The sequence below is a fragment of the Pteropus medius genome, unplaced genomic scaffold (assembly GCF_902729225.1).
Source record: "Pteropus medius unplaced genomic scaffold, Ma_sr-lr_union100, whole genome shotgun sequence".
Taxonomy (NCBI): domain Eukaryota; kingdom Metazoa; phylum Chordata; class Mammalia; order Chiroptera; family Pteropodidae; genus Pteropus; species Pteropus medius.
The window spans coordinates 1,866,410-1,881,421 of NW_024352790.1; the positions used below are offsets into that span (position 1 = coordinate 1,866,410).

General features: G+C 33.2%; 1 protein-coding gene across 1 annotated transcript in view; it reads left to right on the forward strand.

The window, feature by feature from the left end:
- Nucleotides 1-15,012, forward strand: part of ENPP1 (ectonucleotide pyrophosphatase/phosphodiesterase 1) — a 57,926-nt gene that overhangs the window by 21,004 nt on the left and 21,910 nt on the right. The window contains exons 2-11 of the mRNA XM_039849951.1: nt 964-1,036; nt 3,435-3,551; nt 4,302-4,427; nt 5,318-5,378; nt 7,387-7,484; nt 9,392-9,471; nt 10,388-10,507; nt 11,565-11,674; nt 12,955-13,020; nt 13,311-13,383. Coding sequence (XP_039705885.1) covers nt 964-1,036; nt 3,435-3,551; nt 4,302-4,427; nt 5,318-5,378; nt 7,387-7,484; nt 9,392-9,471; nt 10,388-10,507; nt 11,565-11,674; nt 12,955-13,020; nt 13,311-13,383 — 924 coding nt within the window. The remainder of the gene's footprint in view (nt 1-963; nt 1,037-3,434; nt 3,552-4,301; nt 4,428-5,317; nt 5,379-7,386; nt 7,485-9,391; nt 9,472-10,387; nt 10,508-11,564; nt 11,675-12,954; nt 13,021-13,310; nt 13,384-15,012) is intronic.

Genomic DNA, 15,012 nt, shown 5'->3' on the forward strand with positions numbered 1-15,012 from the left:
CCTACCAAATATGAGCCATTTATGCTGTTTTTACCTTTTCCCACACAAATAGAAGCTTCCTGAGGTATCGCTTATTCTTTCCTTCAATGCATAGCATAGTCCTTACACATAGTTGATATTCACTGCATATTTTGTTGAATTGGCAATGTGGCATTTCAGAGAGCTGCCCAAAACACTGCATCCCACTAAAAATATTGAGAATTGTTTTATGGATTCTTCTTCTTTTTCTTCTAACTCACAAATAAAAATTCTGTCATTGTTCTTTGGAGTTGTATGGTATATCCACTTAGTTTAAAATGTTGAATGCCATAAGAGCGTAAAATGAGACAGTGGCCAAATGTTAGAGCTGGAAAGATTTTTTTTTGAGATCCATCTAGTCCAACTGTTTAGTTTTTCAGTGAATAAACTGCTGTCTAGAATGCTTAAGTGATTTGCCTCATATCATACAACCAGTTGGTGTGAACATTTGGACCTGAGATGCAGTCACCTAACCCTCTCCACTGCTCATTCCACAAGCTGACATAGTGCATATGAGGATATTTTGTGTAGTTAAACTGCTTTAAAAAAGGCATCTAATCTGGTACTGCCTTTTATAGATTAACAAATAGGAAATTGAGTCTCTAAATAGATTTTTCTCTCTCTCTCCCTTAATTACTACAAATTCTCTGACAAGATCCATTTACATCTACTGGGAAATTTCTGGCAACATTAACCTCGGATGGCATAGATTCGCTTGGTAACATTTAAGTAAACCTTTTGTTGAAGTATAACATGTATATAGTAAAGTATGTAAATTGTAAGTGTGTAGTTTGAATGTTCACAAAGTGAACATATTCCTGTGACCAGCAGCACCCTGATCAGGAAACGGAGTAGCACCAGCAAGTTTAGAAACATTTGAAAAAACAAAATATTTGAAGAAATAAAGGTTTTGAAGCTTTATAACTTTCTTTTTTCTCCCCACAGGTATTGTCAGTCTGTGTGTTGACAATAATCCTTGGTTGTATATTTGGATTGAAACCAAGCTGTGCCAAAGAAGGTAATTAGTACACTGTGTGTGTGTGTGTGTATGTGTGTGTGTGTGTGTGTGTGAGATATTCAGCCTTCTTCAGAATGTGATCAAGGTAAGCATGTCCGAATCCTATGGGTACTCAGATATTGCAGATTTGATGCTGCTTTGATCCTTCTTCTTCAAGCTCTTCTATAATTTTCATATAGTATTTTTTACTTGCAAAACTTCATTTCAAAACAATGAAGAGGAGCTATGACTGAAAAAGCAACCAGTCAACCAACCAAACAAACAAAAGAGCAAATTAACAGAAAATAAAGCTGTCTAGAACAAAGAAGCAAACAAGGAGACATGGCCGACAGAGTCTGGTGCCGAGCTCCTGGAGCCTTCTCCCTGACTTCCTCTTGGCGCTCCTAGGACACCCTTTCTCCCCAAGCAGTTGCTGAAGCAGCCTAGGAAGTTATAAGGTGACAAGTTAGCATCCCTGGGCAACCAGAAGCTTATCTTTCCCTACACTTAAGGCTTTTAAAATTATGGACATTGGTAGTTTCAAAGAGATAGTGGTATTTTTAAGCTTCTGCATATTTTTTTTTTCTTTATATCGAGTGTAGAATTATCCGGCATTGATAAGATCATTATAAGTAATAAACTTCTGAATCATAGTACATCGTAGTAGTCATTATTTGCCTCTGAGGGAGGTTTGTTTTTTCTAACCTGTGTAAAATCATCGATGGTGTTCCTAGGAAATTCAGTTTTGAAAATTGAACAAATTTTCTTCCTCCTCACTTCTTCTGTAATTGTAACAATGGTTATTTAAAAATTTGGTGATTGTTAAGCTATCATTTATTGTTAAAATGAAGAAATACAGTAACTTTATGTGTTTAGTCCATAATCTACAGGCATACCTCAGAAATATTGCAGGTTTGGTGCCAGACCACTGCAGTATAGCAAATTATAATCTTTTTACTGGTTGAGGGTCTTGCCTTCAGTTTGTTAAAGATGCAGCATGTGTGAACCGCAATAAAACGAAGCACAATAAAACAAGGTATGCCTGTATTTATAGCAAAGGTACCAAAGTTTAACAAAATTAAGCTACAGACTTTAGTGTTCACCTGTGTAGTTTTTAGGCATGAAGTAATTTACCTTTAGTTCAGTAAAACTGAAGGGTTAAAAATAGCAATTTTAATCCAAAGATAACATAGTATGCATAGTATTTTAAAAAATCACTAGGTGCCTATTAATGAGCTTCAAATAATAACTATTATTCTAATAACATTGCCCTACCCTGGATCAGGAAAATAAGTACTTCTGACCCTAGAAATTGTTATTGTCATTTTATAGCCTTAAAATTGAAGAATTTCTTAGTGTCCTGTGAGTTAAATTTTATGGCAATGTCTTGTTGGGTCAGAAAACTATTAAAGTCAAGAGGTAAGATTATTCCTTTTTCTATTGGACTTCCATTATTTTACAAGTGGATTTTTTTCCCCTTCATCATCCTGATTTTTCAGTAATCTAATAGAAACCTAGCTTATTCCAAAAATCTAGTAAAGAGTTACAATATAAAATCTTTGTTTTTTTTTTAAAGAAAAGTATTTTCCTTCCCTTTCTGCCATTTATCCATTTAACAGAAACTTAACTGGTACCAACTATATGCCATTTATCTTGCTGGGTGTCATAACAGTGCACTGAACTAAATCCTGGTATTGTCTTTTTTTAAAGAAGTTGGTGGTCTAGTGTGAGACAGGGAGACTAACCAAGTAATCTACTCATAAATAAAATTAAGTGATGGAGGAGAAGGCCAGGGTTTTTAAAAAGCTGGAAAAAAAAGAAAATGGACCTAGGCTGGGGAGTTTGGATAGGCTTCTCAGAGAGAGCCAGGCTGGATCTGAAGGTGAAATGGATGTGTAAGGTGATGGGGGAAGGGACAGTCCCACAGAATTTGTGTGTTCTGCACAAATACATTACTTCAAAACTGAGAGTGAGGTAAGTCAGATATTCTTGCTCTTTCTGAAATATTCATAGATTATCACTTTTAAAATATTTTCTCACATTTTGAAATTTTAGAGAATGCCATGGCTATTTAAGCTAAAATTTTCAAAGCATAATATATTCACAAATCCTTAGTTTGATTTTTCTTTACCATACATTGGTATTTGAGTCTTATCAGTAGGATTTATAATAAATAAAAGATAAAAATTCTCTTTTCTATGGCAAGAGATAAAATCACAAACTATGTGAATAAGGTGACCTTATATTTGTGGTACTTTGTGTATTTGTGAAAAGAGTCTTAGGTAAGAATCTTTATTATCCCATTTGTGTTTTCTAAAGTAGTATTTGAATTTACATGCTACTTAGATCTATTAGTTGATGTTTGCTTTGTAATCATATAATGATTAGAAACATCTAACTCATTATTTAATATTTTCAGTTAAAAGTTGCAAAGGTCGCTGTTTTGAAAGAACGTTTGGAAACTGTCGCTGTGATGTTGCTTGCGTTGAGCTTGGAAACTGCTGTCTAGATTACCAGGAGACATGTATAGAACCAGGTAAAAATGTGCAGTGGAAAAAAATGGAATATAGGCTTTAGCAGTGAAAGATCAAAGCAATGTTCTGCATCTTTTAGGTATGTGATTTGCCTCACTCATTTGAGATTTTTAAAAATTTGGCCTTTATGATTTTTTGGAGGAAAAAATTTTTACATATTTTGATTTCATTAAATATTTTATGGATAGCAAAATTGTGCCTATTTTTAATGTATGCTGAAAGCCTGTACAGGCTAATTTATGTTTAAACTAAGTTCAAAAAGTCTACTTGAAATATGTGAATGTTTTCATTATGGGCTTATAAAAGCAAGAGTTCTTAGATGTCCACTTCAACTTTAAAATAAAATCATCAGAACATGGAAATTTTTCTCATTTTGTAGGCTTCTCTACATATTACATGGAATAATATTTAAATGGGACTGAGCCAGATTTAGATTAACATTTGAGAACCTCAAAAATGGCTGGTGGAAGAAGCCAAGATCTATAGATGAATCATATAATGATAATTATGTTTGTCCACATTTTAAAGTGAGATTCTGGCATTTTAGTGAAATAATAACAATTGTTACCTGCATGTTTTCTGTCTGTTAGTTCTGATTGACCACTGTGGTGGCAGTTTCTGTGAGTGATTACGAGTTATGAGCTAGTTCACTGTCTTTTACAGATCTTGCTTCAGAAGACAACAATTCAGTTTTCACTTTGGATGTGTTAAGTTTGGACCATGCAATTAATTTTGTTGATATTTATTTCTAGAACACATATGGACTTGCAGCAAATTCAGGTGTGGTGAGAAAAGATTGTCCAGAAGCCTCTGCTCCTGTACAGATGACTGCAGGGACAAGGGCGACTGCTGCATCAACTACAGCCCTGTCTGTCGAGGTCAGGTTTTCATGTGCTCAGCAGGTTCTACAGCAACCTGACCTCTTCCTAGGTTTTAGCTGGGTTTTGCATAGGTGTTATTTTTTACATTGAGTCATATTTAGTGTCCAACTATATTAACTGAAGAAATATTTTTAAAACATTTTGTTTTTAAGCATATACATTAGTGGAGAGAGAATGTGTAATGAACCTTGTATCCACATTCAGCTTAATAATTGTTATCACACATGGCCAACCTTGTTTTATCTATAGTCACTCATTTCCTCATGTTATTTTGGTATTAGTTACACATTTATTTAATGCCGTATTTATGAAAAGATTGTTCTGGCTAAAGTCTATGTCCCAGGTTCTGTTGTGAAAAATGAAGATAAAGTCTGCCATACATTGAGAGAGTAGATGTGAAATTACTGCAAAAGATTTAGGGGTATAATATAAACTAATGTTATTACGAGGTCTTGGCTAAGTGTTACAGGGTTCCTTGAAATTCCTTGACAGAATTTGGCTCTTTATGAGAAGAACTAAGACATCAAGGATTTAATACCAGACGATTTTGTTGGGTAGATAGAATGAGAGTTGTAAATTTTGGCTAAAAATGTTAACAATTGGAAAAGATGCCTTCATGTTCTCACAAATAAAGTATTGTGTTTTAGTCTTGCAATTATACATTCATTTTTTCTTCCTATCAATTAACTCTTTGGAAACAGATTTTTATTTTCAAACAGATTACCTCCCCTTTTTCATTATATTTCCCTAGAATCATATTCCATATTTCCTATGTATCTGTTAACACATTTTGTTTTTAAAATCTGTCCTAATGTGTATCACCAGCATCACAATTGTTGTTACTGTTAAGTGTGTTCAACTCATTTTATTTCTTGAAAATATTTTAGGTGAGAAAAGTTGGGTAGAAGAAACTTGTGAGAGCATTAATGAGCCACAGTGTCCAGCAGGGTAAGATGATATTCTGAGATATAAATTTTTTCTTTTTTAGAAGTAACATTTTTTTTTTCTGTTTCTAAATTGAAAAGAAAATATAATAATAATTATTTGTTGGTTCATTAAACATGATTTAAATCAGGCCTCAGTCATGTTTAGCACTGGTGGTATAGAATGGCATGACCCCCACTGTAGAAGCTAGTGGAAAAAAGAGAGGTCATGATTATTTCATCTTAATACTGGTATTCATGAGTGTTAGGTGGAAGTATTTATATCTTTTTGGAAAAGATGCCCTTTTCATTTGGAGTTATGAGAGTTGAACTTGTAGCAAATTATAGCTTTTTATTTTTGTATTTTGTTTTATACATAAATTTTAGGGATAATCAACATGTCTGGGGGATAAATTTTAGGATGTTACATAGTTTTTATGATTTGTATTTGTTCTTTTCATCCTTAAAGTATTTTATGAAAGGTGTTAGATATATTTAGCTTTGCTCCACATGAGATCTACCTCATATAATTTGAATTATTCATCTTCAGAAATATATTTTTATCTCTTTAAAACAATTTTTTCAAACTATTAAAAATTTTAAATCTGTATTTCAGCTTATTTTGTTTATGTATATAATTAATTTTGCTTTATAAGATGTGTATTATTTTTTCAGTGATGTTGACTCAGTGGAAAAATATAAATCCTCCTTTCTTTATAAGAAGATCATAATTTAGAATACATTTTATTATACCAGAAATTATTATACCAGTATATTTACCTAGTGGCCCAGTAAACTCGTTTTATGTTTTCTGTTGATTTAGTATAAATTCTCTTATATAGATATGGGTCATTGAGACTATTGCAGTTGCATCTGCAGAGTTGTCCAATAGCTATGGTACAAACCAGTAGTATAAATTATGGTACCAGTTAGTGTAAATTATACAGAAATTTTCTTATTTCATTTGTGTTTGTATATGAGAGTAAGCTAGGGAGGAGATAGGCAAGGTGAGATAAGCATTTGCTTTCAAATTTTAAATTATTGAGTAAATTTTCAGTGGAAAGTTTTTTTATGGTAATCCAGTGGTATTCAACACCCCTGCCATGTACCAGATATCATTAGAAGCTGCAAAATTTCTGAACCATGCCTGTTTTGGTGTAGCCACGTAATAGTTGTCCATCATTATTCTGTGTGTGTGTGTGTGTGTGTGTGTGTGTGTGTGTGTGTTTGCCTCCTTGTTTAGACTTGCACGCCACACGCATTAACTCTCTTTCCCTCCCTCCTTACCTTCCTCCCTCTCTCTCTGTACACTCTTTTTAAAAAATTTTTAAAAATTTTAAGTTCTTTAATGTCACCATATATTTGACCACTTTTACCTCATCTACATCCCTTCTTCCCCCTCCCCTCTGGTAATGTATACTCTCATTGTTTGTTCATTCCTAGCTTTGGATCATTTCTTTGTTTATATATTTAAATTTAGTGAATACCTCTCAAACTTCTCTATTAAATGTTAATATATGTAAACTATGTTAAACATAAAAAATAAATTTGTATATAATTTATGTGATATGAGGTGTTATCTATTAGATTCAAGTTGAGACAATATTAAAAAGTGGTTGTTCAGAAAAAAACATAATGGAAACGAAAATATAACTTAGAAAATGCTGTTTGTTAACATTTATTCTCCTGCAAATTGGGAAAGTAGTATTAGCTTTTAGTAGCATTTGGTCTAACTTTTGGAATAGTGGGAACTCTGAATGTTGTCCTCTATATGGTGGCTCAAAATGGTATGCGTGCTTAATAAATACTATCTGATGATAGATATCTAATGAAATATAAAAGCATGTATATGAATATAAATGCTTATAAAATACTCTGTATGAAGGTGCTTGCTGAGCTTGTTTGTTTACTTTAGGTTAAGTACCCACCTCAGTGGAAAATCTTCACTGGATCTGTGGCCAAGGAGAGAGAAAATCTGCACTGGATGTGTGCCTTTCTACTTCTTTAAACTTTTTTTTTTTCTTATTACCCAGGTTTGAAACGCCTCCTACCCTCTTATTTTCTTTGGATGGTTTCAGGGCAGAATATTTACATACCTGGGGTGGACTTCTTCCTGTTATTAGCAAACTAAGTGAGTAACTTCAGAGTTTACTATTGGAGTGTCACAGTTTTAGTGAGATAGACTAGGGAGGTAGTTGCTTTTTGGAAAAGTACTAGATAAACCTGTTTTGCAAAGTAGTTGAATGTGGTGATAAGGAACTAGCCTTTAATATTGTAATTACTCTGAAGCTATCTTTTAAAGACTTCTAAGATAATATAATTATCTTAGAATTTTTATCTCCTGGCATATATATAGAAACAATATAAATAAATATATAAATGGCTATATAAGTATGTACTTTTTTCTTAGAATTTTGGATTTCTTTCCTGGAAATTTTATTTATTTATTATTTTATTTATTTAATAAGTATTATATCTTAAAATAGAATTTCAAAAATCAAAGGTATTTCTGTTATGATATTAGTAATGTAGACATAGAATATTTGCTCACTAGTTATCCTATAGTATCATGTAGCATCTTTCCAATTTCTTTGCATCAATCAAGGCCTTAATTAAACAATTATGTTACTGATGCAATAGTGAATAGTCTTTTCTTAGTATTAATGCCAAAGTTTTAAATAATATTAGCCACCAGTAAAATGGGCATCCCTTGAATCATTGTTACTGAAAAAGGAAAAATTATACATGAGTGTAAAACTGTAGAATTGTGCTCATTATCAGTAATCAAATTTAAGTAGCTACAGTGTAATACTGGATTGACATAGAAGTATGTAAATACAGCTATTTAGTGTTCTGGAATTCTAAAATGTTATTTACCAGACTTGAGTATATGAGATTGATTTAAACATTAAAATTACTCTCAGTAAAGACGTGTACATTTATTGTCTTTTGTGACAAGCCAAAATAATTTTGGAAATATTCTAAAAATTTTAGTTTTTAATTTCTACCTGAAATAAAATAGTTTTTGTAAATGACCATTTGACATAAAAAGTCTTCAGCAAATAGTTTGCAAAGGCAAGGAACACTCTGTTCTTATCAGCTAGGCCCATGGGCTTTGAAGCTTGAATCTGGCCCTTTGATACCATTCGGAGGAAAGTTTGTTTTAATGCACCAAATATGGCATCCTGAGTTCAGAATTAAGGAGCTATAGAGACCTATATGTGAAGTTTAAAAGAAATCAATACACAGTTAGCCTAATACTTAGCTTTGGATAATTGAGGAATGTAATATGATATTATGAGCTATTTGGAAGGCATTGTGATAGAGAGACACATGTCAATCCCAGGACATTTTCAGTCAATGAGGTATTTGAAATGCTAGTATCGTTAGTTATATATTTCTTCCCCAATAGTAGATGCAAAAGAAGAGGAACGTGACACAAGGAGCATGACAGCAGGGCTAAATCAGGAACCGTCTGACTTCTGCACTTTCCTTGACTTGAAACTGGAAGATGCCCTTTGTCTTTCAGCAGTGTTGAATGTGTCCAGAGTTAGCTACTTCTGGATCTATGGATTGGAACACTGTCACCCAGCTACTGCTTCACCCTTGTTTTAATTTTGCAGATTTAGCTAGTAGTGCAGTTTTATTGTTGTTATTTTGTTTTTTGTTTTGTTTTGTTTTGTTTTACTACCTCTTGTAATTTAGATATGTAACCAGTAAATAGTAACAAAGATCTAGCAAACATCATTATTATAAATGGTCCATCTGGAACTTAATGTTATTAATAAGTAGAGGATAATTATTTCATTGGCTTAATTATTTAAAAAAATTATTTTTTAACTAAGGTAAAAATTTGCTCTAATCTTAACATTGAATTTGAGTACACAATGTTGCTTTATTATTCACTCTGAATTTTTATATGGTTATAAACTCCTGGATTAATTTTTTTATACAATTTAGACTGCTATGGTACCAAAGCCAAATAAGATAAACAGATGTCAGTTTTTTAATAACCTTTAACTTTTTTTTCCTCTGTAGAAAACTGTGGAACATATACTAAAAACATGAGACCAGTGTATCCAACAAAAACTTTCCCTAATCACTACAGCATTGTCACAGTAAGCTCCACATTTCAACTTTTCTATCTTCACAGAAGTTAGATGTAAATGCAGCATTTTTCAAGGGATTAATTAGATATCAGATCAGAAAAAAATTAATTTCTTTTCCAGTTGTATAGTTAAGTGAGGAAACCTAGGTTCTGGTCATTGCTACTAACTAGCCCTGGCCTTGGAATGGTCACTTTACCTTCTGAGTCTCAATTTTCCCATCTGTGAAGAGAGATGATGAAAGACCCTAAGAAGTGATTTCTTGGTTTTCCTTTTGTTTTAAGATCTCTGATTCTTGTGATCTGTTTTTTATTACTAGTTTTATAGCTTAATTTATTTGAGCCCCAAAACTCACATTCATGTGTTCTCAACTTGTCTTTCCAATCATCTTGATGTATAAGTGATTGAGCAAGTCAAGTCCCTCACTCTGCCTGACTCTGGATAGGATTATAGCTCTGTTTTTCTTTCAGTCAAAGCTTCCAGATTTAATATGAATCCAGGAAAAAAAAATGTAGAATTCACTAGGCCTTAACGTTGAAGAAGAAAATTTATACTTCAGCTTGTGTTGATACAAGCTCTTCTTGTACCAAACCAAAAAAGTTTGTTCTGCAGCAGTTTTTTTCAGCAATGCAGAAGGAAAACAGTGTACTTCCTTCAAAATTTGGGAGGCTGCCTCTTTATATAGAACTTTTTCCATAGCATTCCTACCTTATTATCTACTATTACATAACGTAAAATACAAATGCTAGGTAAAATACTGAGCGATTGGTTGTGTTTTGACAATAGCCATTGTTTTGTTTTTTCCTGCGTAAGCTGTGTTAAGTTCTTTGTAGCTTTGGTTACTTGTTTCTCTTTGATGAAATCATTATGTGACTTTACCATTAAAACATTCTTAACTTGCATAAAATATGTGTTTTATATTTTTTAGGGTCTTTATCCAGAATCCCATGGCATAATTGATAATAAAATGTATGATCCCAAAATGAATGCTTCCTTTACACTTAAGAGTAAAGAGAAATTTAATCCTGAGTGGTACAAAGGAGAACCAGTGAGTTGCTTGTTTGTTTTAGCTACTAGAATAGTTTCTTTAATTATTCTCATCTGTTTCAATCAGAGTAAAATGCCAGATTCCCTGGAGCTCTTAATAACCTACTTCATTTACTATGTCTGTGACTATTCTTTTGTAAATGGAGACTAATGCTGATAATCCTAAATGCTGTTTGTGTCATTGTATGATGAGCATAGTAGTAATTTCAGAACTGAGTTTGGGTTATTCCGAACCATTTTTCTTTTCTACTTGATTCTAGCTTCTTGTACTAATAGCATATAGCAGTAGGTGAGTGGGGGTAATATTCTAATCTACACAAATATAGTTATTTCTGAAGGAGGTAAACTTTGACTTCATTTGCATATGCTAACTTAGAAGGTCTCTCTGTAATTTAGATGTGTCCTTTAAATTTTTTTCATTGTTACAATAATTTTATAAAGTCTATTTGGATAGTCTTAATAATCCTCTTAGAAGGAAAAAGAGCATGATATTTAATTTAAAGTTTCTAAATTCAAATTTTAGCTCTGATAATTAAAGTTCTGTGACTTTGGGTAAATTATTCTTTCTGTGCCTCAGTTTTCTCATATCTATACTGTGGATAATACGTTAATACCCTCATGAGAGGATTGTGAGGATTATTTAAATTAATAATCTAGGATGCTGATAGGAATACTGTTTAGATCTGTAATTGCCAATAACAAATGCTTAATAAATGTTAGTTATATAAGTAAAAATGCCAATAAATTAGGCACGTATATTTGTGAATTTTTCTTCTTTCATAGGGAACCTATCAAGTAGGGGCATGGTTCTAAAAGTTGTAAGAGTTGACAACTGACTTATGTCCATATTTTTTAGGTTAATTTAATTTCTAAATATTTAATTCTTTTTGCTCCTTTTCTGTTATATATGATTATTTTGCTGTCTAACTGCTATAGCTTGTTAACTTCAAAAACATTCTAGCACTTTAGAAGAATGTCTTGGCATCGCATGAACAGATATTTTCCTAAGAGATGAATATTTGCATAATTTCCTAACTTTTCTTAATTTTCTTTCCCAGATTTGGCTCACAGCTAAATATCAAGGCCTGAAGGCTGGCACATATTTTTGGCCAGGATCAGATGTGGAAATTAATGGAATTTTCCCAGACATCTATAAAATATATAATGGGTATGTATAGATATACTTTTTCTAGGACCTATTACATAAAGATTATCTCAGCCTGTCTTTTTTATTAAGTCATAAGTGCTAACATTTGAGTGATATATTGGCTGAAAAATGAGACTTGTCATAATAAGGACTCCATCTCAAAGAGTTTTAGATAGGTGGTAAATAATAAAACAAGACAAGTTTTTTTTGTAGAGGTTTTCTAGACAGCTTTGGTAATGTATCGGGGTTTGCATTTAGATCTTTGGGCAGGAATAAAAAATGAAGTTATGGTGAAAGTAGAGGGGTCTCAGAGTGGTGGTACTGCCCGTCTTAGCTCCAGGAAGAAAAAGAACTAGAGGAGGAGATGAAAGTATTAAAGAGAACACAGGTAGGAATGACTCTTGTGTAGAGATATTATTAAAAAGAAGATATTAATGGCATCTCTGAATTTGTATTTCCAAATTACTTCAGTAAATATGCCATCTACTGTGAAAAACCGATTAGAATAACCTCTGTGATATTCAAAATCCATGACATATTGAGGGAAAAAAACACTTTTTTTCCTGGAAGACTCTCTTTGGGTAATTTCACAAAATCAATACAACAGTATATTTGGGGGTCAACAGAAAGGATCATGAATCCCAGACGAGAAACGCACAATGATTTTCTTTGGTGATCTTAGGCTAGTGTTAATTCTTATGGTTCACTTGAGGATAGTGCAGTGCTTCTTCCCACCTCATTATTTGCCATTATTTTTATTCCATGGATGATGACTGAGGTTTTATTGCCACGCTCTGTACTAGGCATGGGGGATTCAAAGATTAGTGACATAAGTTCTCTGGCACAACCAGCTGTACTTGGGGTTGGGCAAACTCGCATTCTGATGGAGTTGTATAGACCAAATCCTGTGCTCAGAGGAAAGTGTTATTAATGCTGCTGAGGAAATGTTCCTGGGGAACTGTCTGCTCATCATGTGCCTACTACCCACTTTTACTGAGTCATCAGTGAGAGAATATATTGACATGTGGTTGGTAGCAATTGCTTTTCTCAGGTACAGGAAAAATATCCTCAAGGAGACTATAGAAGCAAATTTTGAAACCCAGTAACGACTTTCATATGTGTAAAACTTAACTTTGGTTCCTTTGTTGGGAAGACATTTTTGGGTTTTCAAATAAAACTCTTACATTACTTCAAACACTATTGATGTATTTGATTGTTTTAGTCTTTCTTAATGCAATTTTTTTAAGAAAAACATATTTTAAACATGAACAATTGTTTCATTTTGTTATTCTTAATTTTAGTTCAGTACCATTTGAAGAAAGAATTTTAGCTGTTCTTAAATGGCTACAGCTTCCTACAAAGGAAAGGTATGCATTGTAAATACTCCTTTGTTTTACATAAATTACACAATATTTTTAAATAGACTACAAGAAAACTTTGGTATTGGCTGTGAGGTTTTATATCCAAGTGAACTCTTTAGTGAATTATTAGTCATATTTAGAAGAACTCAAAACCTGTAAGTTATTTCTCAGCAAATTTAGAAATGTTACCCTAGTGTTTGTATTATTTTTGTTCACTATCATTTGTTGAATTATTCTTTCTATTCTCTTTTACAATGTGTTCATAAAATATTACATTTTGATACTGTTTGATTTAGACCACACTTTTACACTCTGTATTTAGAAGAACCAGATTCTTCAGGTCATTCATATGGACCAGTCAGCAGTGAAGTAAGTACATTTTATCAGTGATTACTTCATTAAACCTGGTAACAGCTAACTGAACCTCGATTTGAAGTAGGTTACGAGACTGTTCTGTAAGATTCCATGATTTTTGGAAAGAGTGAGTGTTAAACACAATTTTACTAAACCAAAGAATGCACTGTAATCCAAGTAAGAGTTGGGGGAATTGTTTTGTTTATATTTTCACAGTGCTAACTGAGGATGAATTAAATTCATTATTTTCAATTTCAAAGCCTTTATCCACTCTCTTTCCCCCTACATTGTCCTAAAACCTATGTGTTCTTGTAAAACTCAGTAAATAGGTAAGATTCCAGTTTTCTAGGAAAATGTAGGATAATATATCAAATAGCAGAAGAAGCCTCCTATGAAGTCTCCAACTTAGGAGATATATCTCTCACCATCTGAGACCATGCTTACAACAGAGCTTGGGCATCGAAGGATTGGAGATTTTATCAAAAATATAGAGAACTTCAAATCATCATTGGTTTATTGAGTGGTTACTAGGAGACGAGAGATAGGGAAACAGCTCATAGACTAAGGCTCTCAATGTAACAGCTTATTTGACCTGACACTCTTTCACTCCTGGCTATGTTTGTAATTGGTACAACACTTTAAAACATCAAATACTGCTTTCAGTTTCTGTGTGTCTATATCATTTTATATAGAGCATAGGAAGCATTGGAACAGAAAATGATTTGAGCTATTTTCCTTGTACCTCTAAGCTGACTTACCTTATAATTTATATTTTATATAAGATTTAAAATTTACATTTTACAATATGAAAAGAAACAGTAAGGCTCTGTGAATATCATTGGTCATATTGAAAAAGAGAAGAGGTATTGCCAAGATCCCTAATCTCAGAATTCTTGTCTTTTTCCCCATGTGATTCCAAGAGATGAAAGACTAAGAAAAGACACTCTTTCTTAATGACTAGAGTTTCACTTCCAGATTAACCATCAGTCCTGCCCAGGTTACTCAGGCTGGAGAGTGTGTGCACCTCAAGGGCTCTTTAGCACAGGGTTCAGATGAAAGCCTGGCCTGACATGTCTGTTGTGAGCCCTGTGTTTGAGGGTAGTGCTTGCTCTAAACGCTTGTTGCTTAAGCAACAGCAGAAGGAAGAGAAAAAGCATGCTTATTTTTCTCACTCGAATGTAGAACAGCTGCCCAAACCACCTTCCTCTGGTTTCTCTTTACCTGGGTCTATCCTGAATCTGCCCCTCTTAGAGAACAGGCTCCTCTTGGGTACCAACTCATAAAAGAGAGCAAAGAGAAAGTTGACTCTCACCTGGATCTGTATTTACTCTGTATTCTTTCCAGCAAAATCCATTTCTAGCAGCTCCGACGTAGTTAGCAACCCATGTGTCCTTGTTTTGATTCTGTCCTTCAACTAAGCAGAAATGCTCCTTCTTAGAGGTGGGATAAGGAAAATGTGTGACCAACAATGTGGTCATGTCATACTTGATCAGATGGAAAAGTTTCCTGTAGCTATTATCTCAGTTTGAACAGTTGGCCAGATGCTAGTATAATTTTCATTCTTTCACTAAAGTCACTGACACCTAAGACCCATGTCTAGATCAGTTTGGCCACAAGTAAGTCTAAGAATCATTTTGTAATTGC